The sequence below is a fragment of the Pantherophis guttatus genome, chromosome 2, assembly GCF_059756535.1.
Source record: "Pantherophis guttatus breed Tessera chromosome 2, ASM5975653v1, whole genome shotgun sequence".
NCBI lineage: Eukaryota > Metazoa > Chordata > Lepidosauria > Squamata > Colubridae > Pantherophis > Pantherophis guttatus.
Genome location: NC_142064.1, coordinates 126,642,457 through 126,658,706, shown reverse-complemented (window position 1 = coordinate 126,658,706; position 16,250 = coordinate 126,642,457). Strand labels below are relative to the sequence as shown.

The 16,250-nt window shown below is 43.4% G+C and overlaps 1 protein-coding gene across 1 annotated transcript in view; it reads right to left on the bottom strand.

Annotated features, from left to right (window-relative positions):
* ITGA5 (integrin subunit alpha 5) overlaps window positions 1–16,250 on the bottom strand; it is a 96,929-nt gene that overhangs the window by 62,653 nt on the left and 18,026 nt on the right. The window contains exon 2 of the mRNA XM_034419286.3: window positions 9,048–9,181. Within this exon, the coding sequence (XP_034275177.2) occupies window positions 9,048–9,181 (134 nt within the window). The remainder of the gene's footprint in view (window positions 1–9,047; window positions 9,182–16,250) is intronic.

Sequence of the window (16,250 nt, the reverse complement as noted above, 5' to 3'; positions counted from 1 at the left end):
AGAATGGTGGAGGAAGTTCCTGCGTCTTAAAAATGCAGACAACCTTCTGCATCCCCACCCTGAAACCCACCACCACAATCTGCCTGAACTGTCTCACATCTACGACTGTTGTAATTCTCCATCTTGTGATCCAAAGAACCCCAAGGCCCCTTGAAACCTTTTAAAGACTCCCACATGAAAAGATTAATTTTTTTCCCTACACTGTGCAGGAGAGCGGAGGTTGGGCTATGACCTAATCTAACATTCACATCCTGCATCTCTGGAAAAGCTGCCAAGACCCCAGTAGGGGCTCCCTGACACCTGCCCAGTGCCCCCTCCCTTTTAAAAAGCCAACAGCTGCCATTTTAGTTTTCCACGATATTCTTGACTGATATTAAATTGGGAGCATTATGGTCAATGGAGATCAAAGCTCTGCAATCCAGCTGCTTGGGGTTATGGATAGGTAAAAAGGAAGAATCCCACCAGCACAGAATGAAACTGACTGGTTACTTTGCTCTGGACCTTGGTGTATCTAAACTGAAGCTTTGCCAGAATCCATGAGAGGTAACCATTAGCCAACCAGGACAATGTCCTAAAACAGGGGTGACAAATGCAATTTCATTGAGGGCCCCATCAGAGTTGTGTTTGACCTCGGGGGGGAGGGGGCAGGGCGGGTGTGGCCAGCTTGACGTCACTCTGGGCAGGGCTGGGGGGATCCTCCTTGCAGCCCCCTGCCAGCGAAAACGGAGCTCCATTTTCACTAGTAGAGGCACCGTGGGCCGGTCCTCCGCTATTTCCAGGGTGGCCCCATGGGCCAGGTTTAAGCACCCCAAGGGCCGAATTCGGCTCACAGGCCTTGGGTTTGATACCCCTTCCCTAAAACATATCCCCAAAGGATCAAACTATCCCTTCCCACCCTTAAGGAATCATGGAACTACTGGACCTGTCCCCTGTGAACCTCAGAGATAAAAGTAAAGTTGTGTGATCCATAGATGTACAAAACCTGCCCACCCATGTTCTATTATGTATTGTAGCTGCTTGTGACATAAATATATAAAGGTTGTTTGGCAGTCAAGCTCATTTCTGGCCTGCAAAACTCTGGGTGGCCATTAGATGATAGTGAAAAGACAGAGAAAACTATTTCTCTACTGATATCTAGTGGCCGGCTGGAATTCTACAGCTCAGCCACGCCAAATGTGTCTAGTGCACATTCAACAGGGAATTAATTCCCTAAAAGTAAAAACTCTCTGAAGAATCTACAAAAGGGAGAGAGAAGCAAGGTGTTGGAAGAGGATTACAATTCCTGCTTTCTCAAAATGCTTATAGGTAGTCCTCGACTTACAACAGGTTTTTTAGTGACCGTTCAAAGTTACAATGGCACTGAAAAATGTGACTTATGACCGTTTTTCAAAGTTACAACCTTTGCAGCATCCCTATGATCAGGTGATCAAAATTTAGATGCTTGGGAACTGGTTCATATTTAAGACCTTTGCAGTTTCCTGAGGTCATGTGATCATCTTTTGGGATCTTCTGACAAACAAAGTCAATGGGAAAGCCAGATTCACTTAACAACTGTGTTGCTAACTTAACAACTGCAGTGATTCACTTAGCAACTGTGGCAAGAAAGGGCGTAAAATGGGTCAAAATTCACTTAACAGGTATCTCACTTAACAACATATATTTGGGGCTCAATTGTGGTTGTAAGTCGAGGACTACCTGTACTTTGAGCCATTGCAGCATCCCCACAGTCATGTGATCAAAATTTGTATGTTTGACAGCTGGCATGTGTTTATGATAGTTGCAGCATCCTGAGGTCATGTGATCGTCTTTTGCCAACCTCCCAGATAGTTTCTAACAAGCAAAGTTAATGGGGGAAATCAGATTCACTTAACAAATGCACTGATTCACCATGGCAAAAAGATCTAAATTGGGTATGATTCACTTTTTTAAAAATGCCTTGTTTAGCAATGGAAATTCTGGTCCAACTGTGGTCATAATTTGGGGATTATCTGTAGTGGGCCAGTATGATGCAGCTTGTTTGTTTATTTGCTGTTTATATACAATCCCCTTCAGGATCTCTCTCAATCAAGTTAGTTCACCAGACTTATGTAAAGAGACGACAGAATAAAATATTAGCATGTATCCTACTAAACTTTTTCAGCAGAAAAATGCAAAAACTGTCATCGTGAAAAATGAGATCAAAACCTCTAAGCTAAGAGCATTTATGTTAGGCCATTATTCCATGGCCTTATTGGACTGTTGGGAATTTTTGTGTAATTTATCAACCCAGGCTCGGTTGACATCACACTTTTGTTACTTGTGGGGCCACCAAAAAGATCCAGTGAATATTGAATTCAATATTCAATATTGAATTGATTAGACCTTTTCCCTTCACCTAACAAGTTTTTTGGCTATCCTCTTTGCCTGAACACATGAAGACGATTTGGTTTATTTGTTTGTTTGTTTAATAAATGTGTAAGTTCATATGATCAGGTCAGGTTTTCTACTATTAATCAGTTATGGGATGCTCAATTAACAGAATAATAGAGTTGGAAGGGACCTTGGAGGTCTTCTAGTCCAACCCCCTGCTCAAGCAGGAAACCCCATACCATTTCAGACAAATGATTGTCCAATCTCTTCTTAAAAACTTCCAGTGTTGGAGCATTCACAACTTCTGGAGGCAAGTTGTTCCACTGATTAATTGTTCTAACTGTCAGGAAATTTCTCCTTAGTTCTAGGTTGCTTCTCTCCTTGATTAGTTTCCATCCATTGCTTCTTGTCTTGCCCTCAGGTGCTTTGGAGCAGTGGTCACCAACCAGTGGTCCGTGAGAAAATTCTGGTGGTCCACAGAAAAATTATTTGCATTTTTATATTGCACTAAATACTATTTATCTTTTTTAAAATTCATATTAGTGGCCCGTGGGATTTAAAATTATGAATTTAGTGGTCCCTGAGGATTGAAAGGTTGGTGACCCCTGCTTTGGAGAATAGCTTGACCCCCTCTTCTTTATGCAACCCCTGAGATATTGGAAGACTGCTATCATGTCACCCCTAATCCTTCTTTTCATTAAACTAGACATACCCAATTGCAGCAACCGTTCTTCATATGTTTTAGCTTCCAGCCCCCTAATCATCTTTGTTGTTCTTCTCTGCACTCTTTCTAGAGTCTCAACATCTTTTTTACATCTTGGCGACCAGAACTGGATGCAGTATTCCAAGTGTGGTCTTACCAAGGCATTATAAAGTGGTATTAACACTTCACGTGATCTATTAGATTAAGAGAGGAGGTTTAATTGATAGAGGAGATTTAAAATGCTCATTCATCCTCGGGATTTTATTTATTTAAACAATCAATATGGTCAGTTAATCATACGTTAAAGTCCACAAAGAAACCAGAAAACAAATATACAGTATATACAAAGTGCCAGAACCCACTAAAGATAATGCTTATTATTCAAACCACACAGGTCCTGCTCACCTAACATCCTGCCCACAGTGGTTGGAGGAACAGCCAACGGGGTTTCCGAAAGGGTAACAAGGTTGGACTCCTCCAAATTTAAAGGAAGTACTCTTCCAGACACTGCCAACACCAGTTTCATTTTTTCAAACCAGTACTGACATTCCAGAATCCAGTTATTCAGTTCCTTCTGGTTTTTTCCCCCTTTGCTTTGAGTGATTCTGCCACAAAATTACATCAGTCTACATAAATAAAAGGTCTGCTTCCAACACCGTGAACAGTAGTTGATATATAATACAAACGGAGGGTTGCTTCCAAGATTGAGGGGTGCCTAGATAGTATCAGCTAACCAGTCCCCCAAAATCAGATTCCATTGCTTTCCAAGGCAAGCGATCTGTTCTGCAGTCTGGCTGAAATGTAATCTCTGTATTTCTGGCCCATCTCCATCAGGGACTGTCCACGTTAAGGCAACAATGCCAAATGCAGGGAGACCCAGTGCCAGTTCAGGCAGCCAAAAAGTCCAGGCTTTTCAAGTGCGTGCGCATGTCCGTGCCTGAGGAATCTAGAATTCTTCTGCTACACAGAATACACCAGGGGGCTGCAATATGCAAGTCTCAGCATGTGTAAATTAAAAACAGGCCACTGACAGAGCATTATCTCAGCACTTATTTTATTCCTAGCGCTATGCAGCATTTTGGATTAAAAAAGAAAATGATTGTTTGGAGTGCGCAGGGGCTCTCAGCTAGCCTCCATCGGCAACACTGTAAAACAGCCACATCTTTTCCAGGGATCAGGCGGCTGCTTTTCACATCTGCAGGGGAATTAGGTGAAGATGCTGTTATTTTAAGGCAGAGGTCTTCAAAGTTGGCAGCTTTAAGACTTATGGACTTCAACTCCCAGAATTCTCCAGCCAGCAGAGCCTGATTTTCAGGCTTTCCGGTCCCACCAAAAGTTGGGAAACAAGCTGTTTCCAGCCTCCAGAGGGCCTCCGGGGGGTGGGGAAGGCCGTTTTTGCCCTCCCCAGATTCCTAGAATGCCTCTGGAGCTTGTGGAGGGTAAAAAAGAGGCCTACCAGGTCCACCGTGCCAAAAGTGGGAGGAGCGCGGGGGTACCACATGCATGCGTGGGGGCGGGGCTCATTGAATTATGGCTGTGGGCACGCATGTGCGTGACCCCCCCCGTGTTCTCCCCACTTTTGGCATGCGACGGCAAAAAGGTTAGCCATCACTGTCCTAGGCTAATATAGAACAACTAATGGGCAAGCATTTGTCTGAAATGATATATGGTTTCCTGCCCAAATGGGGTTGGACTAGAGTTGAAGTCCACAAGTCTTAAAGCTGCCAAGTTTGGGGACCCCAGTTTTAAGGAGTCGCCAGCAGCCCACACCAAATATTTCGCCTTTAAATCTCAAGCACTGTGCAGCCCTATAACTTACGTATGTTCTATGTTTAACCTGAGCTCAGAGTGACACATCGATCCTCCCCTTTCCTATTTCATCCTTACGATGAAGGTAAGGGCAAGGAGGCCCTGAAAGAAAAGGATGAACCTAATTATCTCAACAATGGGAAGGAGCTGTGACTCTGCAGGACAACTATTTAAACTCCCAGTTCAGTCTTTGGCTTCCAGAGACAGAGCTATAATATCTTGCAACTCTATGCCAGTCAGCAGCAACAAGCAAAATGGGATTTGGCACGAATAAAGCAGCTTGACCTATTGGCGGACAAGAAGAACTTTTATGAATATGTCTTTTCAAGCTTAATATTACACTGCACTATAATCTGCTTTTCCAGAGATGGCTTGTTTGTGCTATCCTTGGTCCTAAAATTAACCTGACTTCCATTAGGAAAGGTTTTCTTAATCACACCAACTTTAAGATGTGTGAGACTTTAATTCCCAGAATTCCCCAGCCAGCATGAATTCTGGGAGTTGAAGTTCATGCGTGTTAAAGTGGCTGAGATTGAAAAATGCTGCATTTGAGAGCCAATATGGCGTAGAGATCTAAGTATTGGGCTAGTATTAGGGAGGCCCAGATTCAAGTCTATCCTGGGCCACAGAAACTTCCTGGGCTTTGGACCACTCATTCTCTCAGTCCAACCTACCTCAAGAGAGTTGTTGTTGTGAGGAACGTGGGAAGAGAAATTATAAGGTATGTCACCTTGAACTCCTGAAGGAAAGGCAGGATATAAATCTATTGATTTATAGCATGGGTGTCAAACTCGATCACATCACGTGACATATTGTTATGTGTCGCAACATTTTTTGCCTTTGTGGAACTGGGGTGGGCGTGGCCTGTGTATGACAGGCCTGATTTATAGATTCAGACTATAAATCTATATAGATTTATAGATTAAGCCTATATACTACAAAATTTAGAGATAAGTCTATGAACCGGTCTATATGTCTATAAATATATAGATATACATCTATAAACCAGTCTATATATCTACAGGTTTATAGATTAAGCATCTATAGGTTTATAGAATTCAGTTTGTAAACCAATCTATACATCTAAAAGTACATCTAAACCTCATTTATCAACTGCCTTGTTTAGTGACTGTTCACAGATACTATGGCAATGAAAAAGTAACCTTAGGATAAATCTTTATATTTATGACTTTCATGGGTCTGTAAAGCAAAGGAAAGCTGAAGTAATATGGTAAGCCCAGTCAGTTTCACTTAGTGACTACTTCACTTAAAGACTGAATTGCGGGTCCCAGTTGTAATTGCTAAACAAGGATGACCTTTATACAGTAAATATGTATATACAGTATTTCAGTCTATAAACCAATCTCTACAACTGCTTAAAGTTTATAAAGTTAGTCTATAAATCAATCTATACATCTAGAAATGTAAGACTTTAAATCAGATTGACAGAAATACTGAAATTTCAGACCCCTAAAATAATTTCTTCCCACACCAAAGAAATCTTTGAAGAATGACAGCATCCTGGCCAAAAGGTATACAGATAGTCCTCAACTTATGACCACAATTTCATCATGTGATAGGCCCCAATTTTACAACCATTTTTATTGTTGTTGTTAAGTGAATCAGTGTGATCATTAAACCAATCACCTGGTTGTTAAATGAATCTGGCTTCCCCAATTGACTTTGCTTGCAGAAAGCTGGTAGGGAAAGTTACAAATCACGATCACAATAGCAATAGCACTTAGACTTATATACCGCTTCACAGTGCTTTACTCTCTAAGCAGTTTACAGAGTTAGCATACTGCCCCCAACAATCTGGGTCCTCAGAAGGATGGAAGGCTAAGTCAACCTTGAGCCAGTGAGAATCGAACTCCCGACAGTGAGCAGTGAGTTAGCCCTGCATTACTGCATTTTAACCACTGCGCCACCATGGCTCAATCATATGATCACAAGATGTTGCAACCGTTGTACATGTGAGCCAGGTTGCAAATGCCCAAATTGCAATCACATGATCGCAAGATTGAGGCGACGGTTGTAACTTCGAACCATCATTTTTCCAAAGCGACCGTAACTCTGAACCATTATTAAACAAATGATCATCAATTGAAGGCCACCTATACCCTCTTATGTTTTTGGTATCAGCATAAAACAAGGAGAATATCGGCAGGTACCATTCCCCCCCCCCCCCCAATAGGATGAGAGAAGCACCATATATAAAAACTCTCTGATTGTATTTCTTGAGTTTGAACAATAAGGGGGATCCTTATGTAAAAATATGAATCTGATCCCCCTCCTTGACAGTTTCACCCCATTAATCTCTCGCTTAAGGCGGTAAAGTCAGTTAGGGCAAAAATCAGGATCCTGACATTCAACAATACTTCATTCCCTTCTGAGTTCAACAGGGCCAATCAGTAGCTATTGTTGTTTTTATTACATTAAGCTACCTAGGAAGGAAAAGGGCGGACCTTTGCTGCTAAGCAACCACAGATGGGCAAGAAGAGTGGTAGCACTCTGAACTTCCTGTTTGCAACTGACAGTTCAATCAGGTGAGACAGAAAAAGAATTGAGAGAATTATACTATTATGTAAAAGTAAAAAGTTGAGGTTTGATGTTACTGTTTTATTCTACTGCATCAAAGGGAGTCGGAAGTCAATGCCTTTTCTTTCTTTTTCCCCTTCTTTTCTACACTTTTCCCTTTCCTTTTCCCTCCCCTGTTTTTCCTATTATTTGTTTTTGTATTTTTATATTCCATATTATAAACCAATAAGAAGGACCACTCAGAGAAAAAGAATTGAGAGCAGCCAGCAACAGTTTGTTGCTTTCCAAAGGTACCGTGCTAGAATTGTAACTGGGGATGCTGGAAGCTGCATTCAAATACATCAGAAGAGGCATCAGGTTGGGACCTTTGCAGATTTTCATTTAATGCGTACTTAGCAAATCAGGCATTAGATTCTGAAGCGGCAATCAGTTGTAGCTGAACACCCAAAATTTCACTGAGGTCTTAACATAGGCCAAATTTCTTGCACACCTTCTCCTAGCCAGAAATGCCTAGGAAGGGAGTCCTAGGCTAATATAGAACAACTAATGGGCAAGCATTTGTCTGAAATGGTATATGGTTTCCTGCCCAAGCGGGGTTGGACTAGAAGACCTCCAAGGTTCCTTCCAACTCTGTTATTCTATTTTATTCTATTTTATTCTATTCTATTCTAATACTTGCACTATCAAATTGAATGCAGATTTTACTCAGAGTCAGATAGAGAAATAGTGTCTGCATCTTATAAATGACAATGAGTGCTGAGTGCTGCATCAACTTAATAGGCTTGGCAGTCAACATCGGCATCCAATTATATTTTAAGTCTATGTTGCTGGCAGACTTGCTAGGGGCTTCATTCCAGATTAGAGATAGTAGCAGCAAAAGCTGGCTAGAGATGATAGATTTCCAAACATTTTCTTGGTTTTCCCAACAAACCAATACAGCCTAGCTTTGCCAGGCTATTCCCCTAGAAATACAAAAAAGTGCTCTGAAGTTTAGATGGTGGTTTTTTTTTTTTTTTTGGCTAAACTACAATTCTTGACATCCCTCACTATCGACTCAGGATGCCTGAATTTATAGTTCAGCAAAATCTGTTGATGTAGGAAAACCACACTGATAAATAAGATCTAAAACAGTAAAAGGAAGAAAATGAGCCTGAGTGGAATGTGAGTTACATCAGGGTCTAGGAGACGGGTGTCGAATTCGATTTCATTGAGGATCGCATCAAGGTTGTGTTTGACCTGGGGTGGACATGGCCCAGTGATGGGTTGCTACCATCAGGCAAACTGGTAGCGTGGCAGGAGGCTCTGCTCACCCGCCCGGACGCTTCTTAGTTGCACGCACACACGAGCACCCACGAGCGAATCAGTAGTGAAGGGTTTTGAAACCCGCCCCTGGTGTGGCTGGGGTGGGTGTGGCCTCCTGCAACCCTCTGCCAGCAAAAACGGAGCTCCATTTTCACTTGCAGAGGCCCTGTGGGTTGGTCCTTCGCTGTTCCAGGGCGTCCCCGCGGGCCAGATCTAAGCATTCTGCAGGCCGGATGCGGCCTATGGGCCTTAAGCTTGACACCCCCGATCTAGGATATTGAACGGCAAACTTAGAAGGAAGAACAGGCAGGTAGCTAGCCTTCCCCCTGAGATCAACCCATCTTACCTTTGCTGCTATCAAATTCAATGGTTGTGCAGCTGTTGTTGCCAAGATGCCAGGGACAATAGAAAACCGCACCTCCTTGTGTAATTTCTGAGTGGCCTGTTTCAGCCTTGGGTGCCCCGACAAGGATGCTGCCACTGAAAGGAAAAAGAGACAGGTATAAGTAAGGGAGGCCAATCCAGAAACTCACTACAGCAAAGCAAAGCAAAGCTCTTCTGTATCATCTTTTTCTTGCAAGAATATTACCAACAAACTCATCTGCTTCTGACAGTGTGAGTTTTCTATGCATGCCAGCACAGGGTACCAGGGACCACAGGCTGAGTGGTGCCAATTATGACCAGCCCAACCACTAGGCAAAACTGAACTAGTAGCTGCAGAGGCTGAGCAACATGGAGAAAACAGTAGAAGGTATCTTTTGGCGCAGACCTTTCCTGGAGAATAAAACAGTGTTTTCAGAAAACTCATCCATACCCCTTTTAATGCCTTCCTCTTTAAAGTAGAAGATGAAAGGCAAAACATGTCATACCTCTTTGTTTCTCAATAGCTTTCTTTTGGGTGCATTTTTATTGGTTCTCCCCACCACCACCACCACACCCCGGACTCATTATTAGGGAAAAGGTGACGATAACTGAAATAAGTGAATACAAATAAATGTGAGAGCGGTTTTTTTTCTAAAACTGCAGGATTTGGCTGCCTACAAAAAATACCATAGAAACTAAGATAAGCAATTTGGTCTTTGATCAGGAGACCCTTGTCCTTCAGAGAGCTACTTACTCCTCACTACCCCAGATAAAATAAACTTTTGTTTAGAATATTATGGTTTTCACTTAAATAGGCAGGAAAGGTTTCTAATCCACCTGATGACAAACCTGGGTTTAAAGGTTCTGATCAACGCGTAACCTTCTCCCAAACTTTGCAAACTCAGAAGCCGTTATGAACAAAAATGGGCCAAGCTGCTAAATTCACTTGGAACGAAGAACGTATAGTAGTTTTGAACTGGAATGAACTTTTTTTTTTAATGGAAGGTTGAACCTTGGAATAGGAAATTGGATTAGGACAAGGTGCCTCCTAAAACCACTTGGTCAGGATGTGGCCTGAGCATCTGCTGAACAAGGTAGAGGAACGGAGGCAAGCAGCACTGCATTTCCCATCCCTTGTCAATTTGATATCCACGCCCTCTTGTATCATCTGATCAATATCCCTCACTCAATGATCTCTCCCTACTCCCTCTTTTTTTCCGACAAGGGATAAAAATCTAAGGAATAAGTAAATAGGAAGATAGCGCTTTGTGAGTCATCTTTGAGAAAGTCAAGGTGGGAATTCTGGACACCATCTAATGAGGCAACAAGCTGGGAACCAGTGGCTGAGATCTCATTCTTCAAGAGGCAATTTAAGGCAGAACAGACTGAGTCCTTTCTCTCAATATCTTTACTGACTCCTACCCAATTCCTTACAAGTAGGGATGGGGGCAAAGTAGGCTGGATTATGGGCCAAAGTGGCTTACCTTCCAATTTAATTCTAACTCCTGAGTGAAGCCACATCTCTAACCCTGCACCCAAACTGAACTGAAGCCACTCTAAGCACCAGATCTTCTGCCAAGGAATTGTTTTTGTGCGATAGTATTATGATCTCTGCTCTGGTTTGCTAACAAGAGGCCTCCTGAAGCTCTGGACTATTAAATCCATAAAGTGTTATTAGCATAGAGCTCCACAGAGAGATTTCTTGCCCTCCCTCTTAGTACATCTTGCAATGCACTTCCCCTAGGTGAGAACTGACAGATAGATCCCTTTCTTTTAGAATACCTGCAGATTAGTTAATATCTTTGGATTGTGTGGGAGGAACAGGTTGTGTAAAATGGAGGCACATTTCACTCCAGTCTCCTCCTCCTCCTCGGCTCCTCAACTCCTGACTACCTCCCTATTTCCCTTCAAACTACTCTTTCCACCCCCTACTCACTCTCCCCACCACCACAGAATTCCCTGGTGCAGGACAAAGGATCCTTGTGCAGGCAGTCAGGTGTACGGTTCAGCAGCTGCAAGCAGGCAGTGAATGCACCCCTCTTGGGGCCCACAGGCCTGGGAAAGAGCTTAAAATACTCCATAGTGGCCGAGGAAGTCCCATAGTAGGAAAGCAGAGAGGACAGGCAGGATAGTAAGGAGAATCTCCGCCCTTGGCAGCCTCTTTCCTGTAAACCTGCCAGATGCATTTGATGCTACAGTTATCTGTGGGAGCTCAAACCATCTCCCATTTCAATCTCTGTGGGGAGCCGGCCGCCAAATACTAACCAACACATATGTTATTGAGAGAAATGTACAAAGATTCCCAGCCTGTCTTCAAACTTTTGACAGAAAACCTCATACCTCTGAGAACCTTAAGAATTATAAACCTGGGATGAGGAGAAAGTAGAATGAAAAGCGGAAACCGAAAAAGAGGAGCCAATTCCCCCTTCCAAAATAGTTTGGCATCCTAGAGCAAAATGTATCAATGATATCAAGCATAGCTTTACCCGCAGAGCAAGTCAAATCTCAGAATAACAGAATAAGAAGAGTTAGAAGGAACTTTGGAGGTCTTCTAGTCCAACCCACTCCTCAGGCAGGAAGTCCTATATCATTTCAGATTTGTCCAACCTCTTTAAAAACTTCCAGTGTTGGAGCATTCACAACTTCTGGAGGCAAGTTGTTCCACTGATTAATTGTTCTAACTGTCGGGAAATTTCTCCTTAGTTCTAGGTTGATTCTCTCCTTGATTAGTTCCCATCCATTGCCATGTATCTCCATGTAGTACACTCTCTCCAGCTCAAAATTCATGTAGCAGGATACGTGGAAGTGAACAAAGGGACTTGGATGCAAACGTTCTGCAGGATTCTTAAATTGAGTTTGATTTCTTCTGCAGTTGTGGTCTGGCTTGCAAACATCAATACCTGGAGAAGTCCTACAGAGTTTGATTCTTAGGCAGAACCACCTGACTGAACCAGATCTCAGAAATCAAGACTTTCCACCATTGAATGGCACAATCAGTAGCTGTGATCATGGAAATGTTCCCAACCTGAACTTAGCTTGGGTAAAAAAAATTCTCACTCATCATGCAGAGTGTAGCAGGAATGCCATCTCCCAAAGTTTCCTCCCCCAACAATGCTAAAGATAAGACAAGAATAAAGGAATCCTTTTCCACAGAATGCAAAATTACTTTTTATCAATCCATTAATAATGAATAAGAATGTGGCTAAAGGGTGTGCTCTAACATAATTCACTTTTAAGGAAACCTTTCTTAATAAAGGATTACAATAACCCATAACATCATGTTTGGACTTGCAATCTATATTAATAATTAAAGTACAAGATCTGGGGGACGTGAGATAATGAAGCACGCTCTTCTAGATAAGATAGGCCAAGTCTGAGCTCTCACTGGTATCAAAATAGGAATTAAGATTTAAATTCAGTGCCTACTTTGGAAAAAGTTCAGAGAAGACCAACTAAGATGATCAAGGGCCTGGAGACTAAAGCATATGAGGAACGGCTGCAGGACTTGGCTTGGTTAGTATAAAAGAATTAGGGTTGACATGATAGCAGTATTCCAGTACTTGAGGGGCTGCCACAAAGAAGAGGGGGTGAAATTATTCTCCAAAGCACCAGAGGGCAAGGCAATGGTTGGAAACTAATCAAAGAGAGAAGCAACCTGGAATTAAGGAGAAACTTCCTAACAGTGAGGACAATTAACCAGTGGAACAGCTTGCCTCCAGAAATTGTGAGTGTTCCTTCACTGGAGGTTTTTAAGAAGAGTCTAGAGACAGTCACTTATCTAAATTGGTATAGATTCTCCTGCTTGAGCAGAAGGCTGGACTAGAAGACCTCCGAGACCCCTTCCAGCTTATTCTATTCTACTCCTAATTCAGCACTGGTACCATACTTCAGAGCATTGAGAATGGGATCCAAAGGTAGGCTTGATTTTTCCCTTCTCCAACTCATCAACCAGACAATGTTAACCTTCCTATAGGTAAACAGTACAACCTGTCAAGTCTGAGGCCTTTATCTACTCTGTTTGCTGAGCTCCAGCTAATCTTCTTGGCACCAAGACAGGCACTGGAGACATCAGAATTCATCACTCTCCCTCTTTGGTTCCAGATGGACATGCAGGTGCACACTACACAGAACAGCTGAGGGTCAAAAGGTAACATCAGCACTGAGGAACAAAGGTCTTCCTTCCTATAAACTACTCTGTTATGACAGAAGGTAAACATCCAAGAGATACTGTATGCACACAACAGAAAGTCAACCATGCATCTCAGTAAGCTGGATACAAGGGAAGATGTTATGGATATAATCACATGGAAACCAAATATAGGAAGAACAACTGGATCCCTTAGATTTCCCTCTTCTGGATTATAATGTTTACACTGGTCTTTCCTAGCGGGATGGCCCTTAAGATAGAGGAACAATATTCTGAATTCCCAACTAGCACGGTTACTTTCCAAGACTTCTAATCCAACACATCTGGAGGGCAGCAAGTTGGAGATGGTTATTACTCTTCATGATCATCTTTGATGGAATGAAGAGATCATACTCATAGCTCTTCCCCTTTGGGAGCTGATTTCTCACTCACTTGTAGCATTAAATGCTCACTTCGTTTTGTGAACAGTTTGTTGCAAAATGATGGCTAAAAACCATACCTCTCAGTACCTGTTTCTGGGTTAAGGTTAATCATAGTTGAAAAGGGCAGCACCTGAAGGCTTCCCACAGACAACTGCTTAGACCAGGGGTGTCAAACTCAAGGCTAGTGGGCCAGATCCATCCCACAGGTTGCTTAGATCTGGCCCATGGGGCTGCCCTGGAAACAGTGAAGGACTGGCCTGTGGTGCCTCTGCCAGGGAAAATGGAGCCTGGGGGTGCCCCTCATCCTGGCCACCACAGATGCCCTAAATATACATGACATCGAGCTGGACGTGCCCACCCTGGACATCCCCCCTGGCCCCCCTGAGGTCAAACACAACCATGATGTAGCCCTCAATGAAATTGAGTTTGACACCCCTGGCTTAGACAATGTGGGAAAGCAGGACACTTAACTAAATGATATGCTTCTGCCATAATATAGCAGGGCTCTTAAAGAGAACTCTGCAGCATCAGGAAATATCTACCATTTTTCTCAATCTGGTCTCCAGCTGTTGCCTACACTGCAATTCCCACTGTTCCTATTATAGGACTCAAGTTTGGTGAAAATCAGTACGTGAGCACTTTCAAAGCAAAATGGCTACTTGCAGGTATTTCAGACTACAACTCCTTAGACAGGAAAATCAGAGTGGCAAATGAGCAGAAATTTCAGGAATTACAAACCAAACGTGGCTACCTCTACGGAAAGTGCCAAGTTGCCTATCCTGCGTTACCTGATGTAGGTGGGAAGTATGTAGCTCCATGCTCCTGACAGACACTTCTGGGGGGCAGCATTGGCAATTGAGACCCCTGCCAGTAACTGCAGACCTGAACAATCTTCCATGCAAGAACGGCTTATAAAATAAGAGATCAGGGAGTAGTCTAGAAGGTGCTGTCTACCAGAGCTCTGCAACACTTTGAATTCAAAGACCAAAAAGTGCTTTAGGACACCCAAGGAGGTTTGCACAGCACCTATCTGCAATCAGCTGCATCTTTTCCCGGGATTGCATAGCTGCTCTCCGTAGTACAATTCCGGGAAAACACTGATTAGATAGAAGAAATAATAGACAAATACTACTTGAGTGACATTCCATGCTAAGCATCTTTTAATTTGGGGGTCTGAAGCATTGCACAGATCTACCTGGGGCCTCCTTTGACCATCAAGTGAAGGAGGACAAAATGGCAGCATTGTTATTCTCTAGGTCCACAAGACTGTAATAACACAAGATTAATTTCTCGGGGGAAAAAGGAAGCTTTATGCAGTGGCATCCACCAGATCTCCAGGTTTCATTAAAATGCTAAAAGCAGTGCTATGGTGCAAACTTCACCCCTTTCATGCATGCATGGCCAATGGCGCATGCAAACGGCAGAGGATCTTGCATCACGTTGGCATGGTACTCCTTTCATCTTCTTGATATCCCACCCACCCACAGAAGATTTTGGTCTTGGGTCATACTCCTTCATCCCAGTGAAGCTAGATCCCTGCATCTTGGCCATCAAACGATCAATGGTTTGTGGGGCAGATGGCACAGGTTGCCCACTGCGGCTGCATAGTTACATATACACTGACAGAGCTAAAAACACATCAGCCTCTGGGTGGGCTCTCACTTTTTCCAGACACTATGCAAGGTTTTTGATTTTTAAGAGAAAGATTCAGAAGGTTTCTGAAGGTTCAGTTCCCCTATTGCAAAAAAGCCACTGTTTCCTGTATACCTTGTCAACAGAAAATTTGCCTTCCTGATCGTAACAGGAAGGCATATGAGATGTATAATGTTAAAGAGGATTGGTTTGCTGATCCTACAGTATATATCCCAGGTAAAACATGACAGTCTGTACAAAACCATGATGATTATGTAGAATATAATCTCAAGTATCCCCTCCTCAAGAAGCCCACCCTTGATCCAGACTCCCTTAATAACTATCGTCCAGTCTCCAACCTTCGCTTTATAGCGAAGGTTGTTGAGTCTGTGGTGGCACAGCAGCTCCCCCAGTTCCTGGAGGAAACTGACTATCTAGACCCGCACCAATTGGGTTTCAGGTGCGGTTACAGCACAGAAACGGCATAGGTCGCCCTAGTAAATGATCTCTGGAGGGCCAGGGGGTTATTCCTCCATCCTGGTCCTTCTTGACCTCTCAGAAGCTTTCAATACCATCGACCATGGTATCTTATTGCAGCGACTCGGGGGGTTGGGGGTGGGTACCGGCATCCTTGGATCTAGTGGCCCTGTCACTTGTGATGGGAGGGGAGGTCCTTACTCCCTCAGAAAGGGTCCGCAATCTGGGGGTCCTCCTGGACTCACGGCTATCCTTAGATGATCATCTGATGGCCGTGACCAGGGGGGCCTTCGCACAGGTACGTCTTGTGTGCCAGTTGTGCCCTTTCCTAGACCGGGATGCCCTTGCCACAGTCATTCATGCCCTTGTCACGTCTCGGCTAGGCTACTGCAATGCCCTCTACATGGGGCTGCCCTTGAGATGCACCCGGAGAGTACAGTTAGTACAGAATGCGGCTGCGCGGGTTGATACTCCTGTGTGACACCTCTCCTGCGCGAGCTGCACTGGC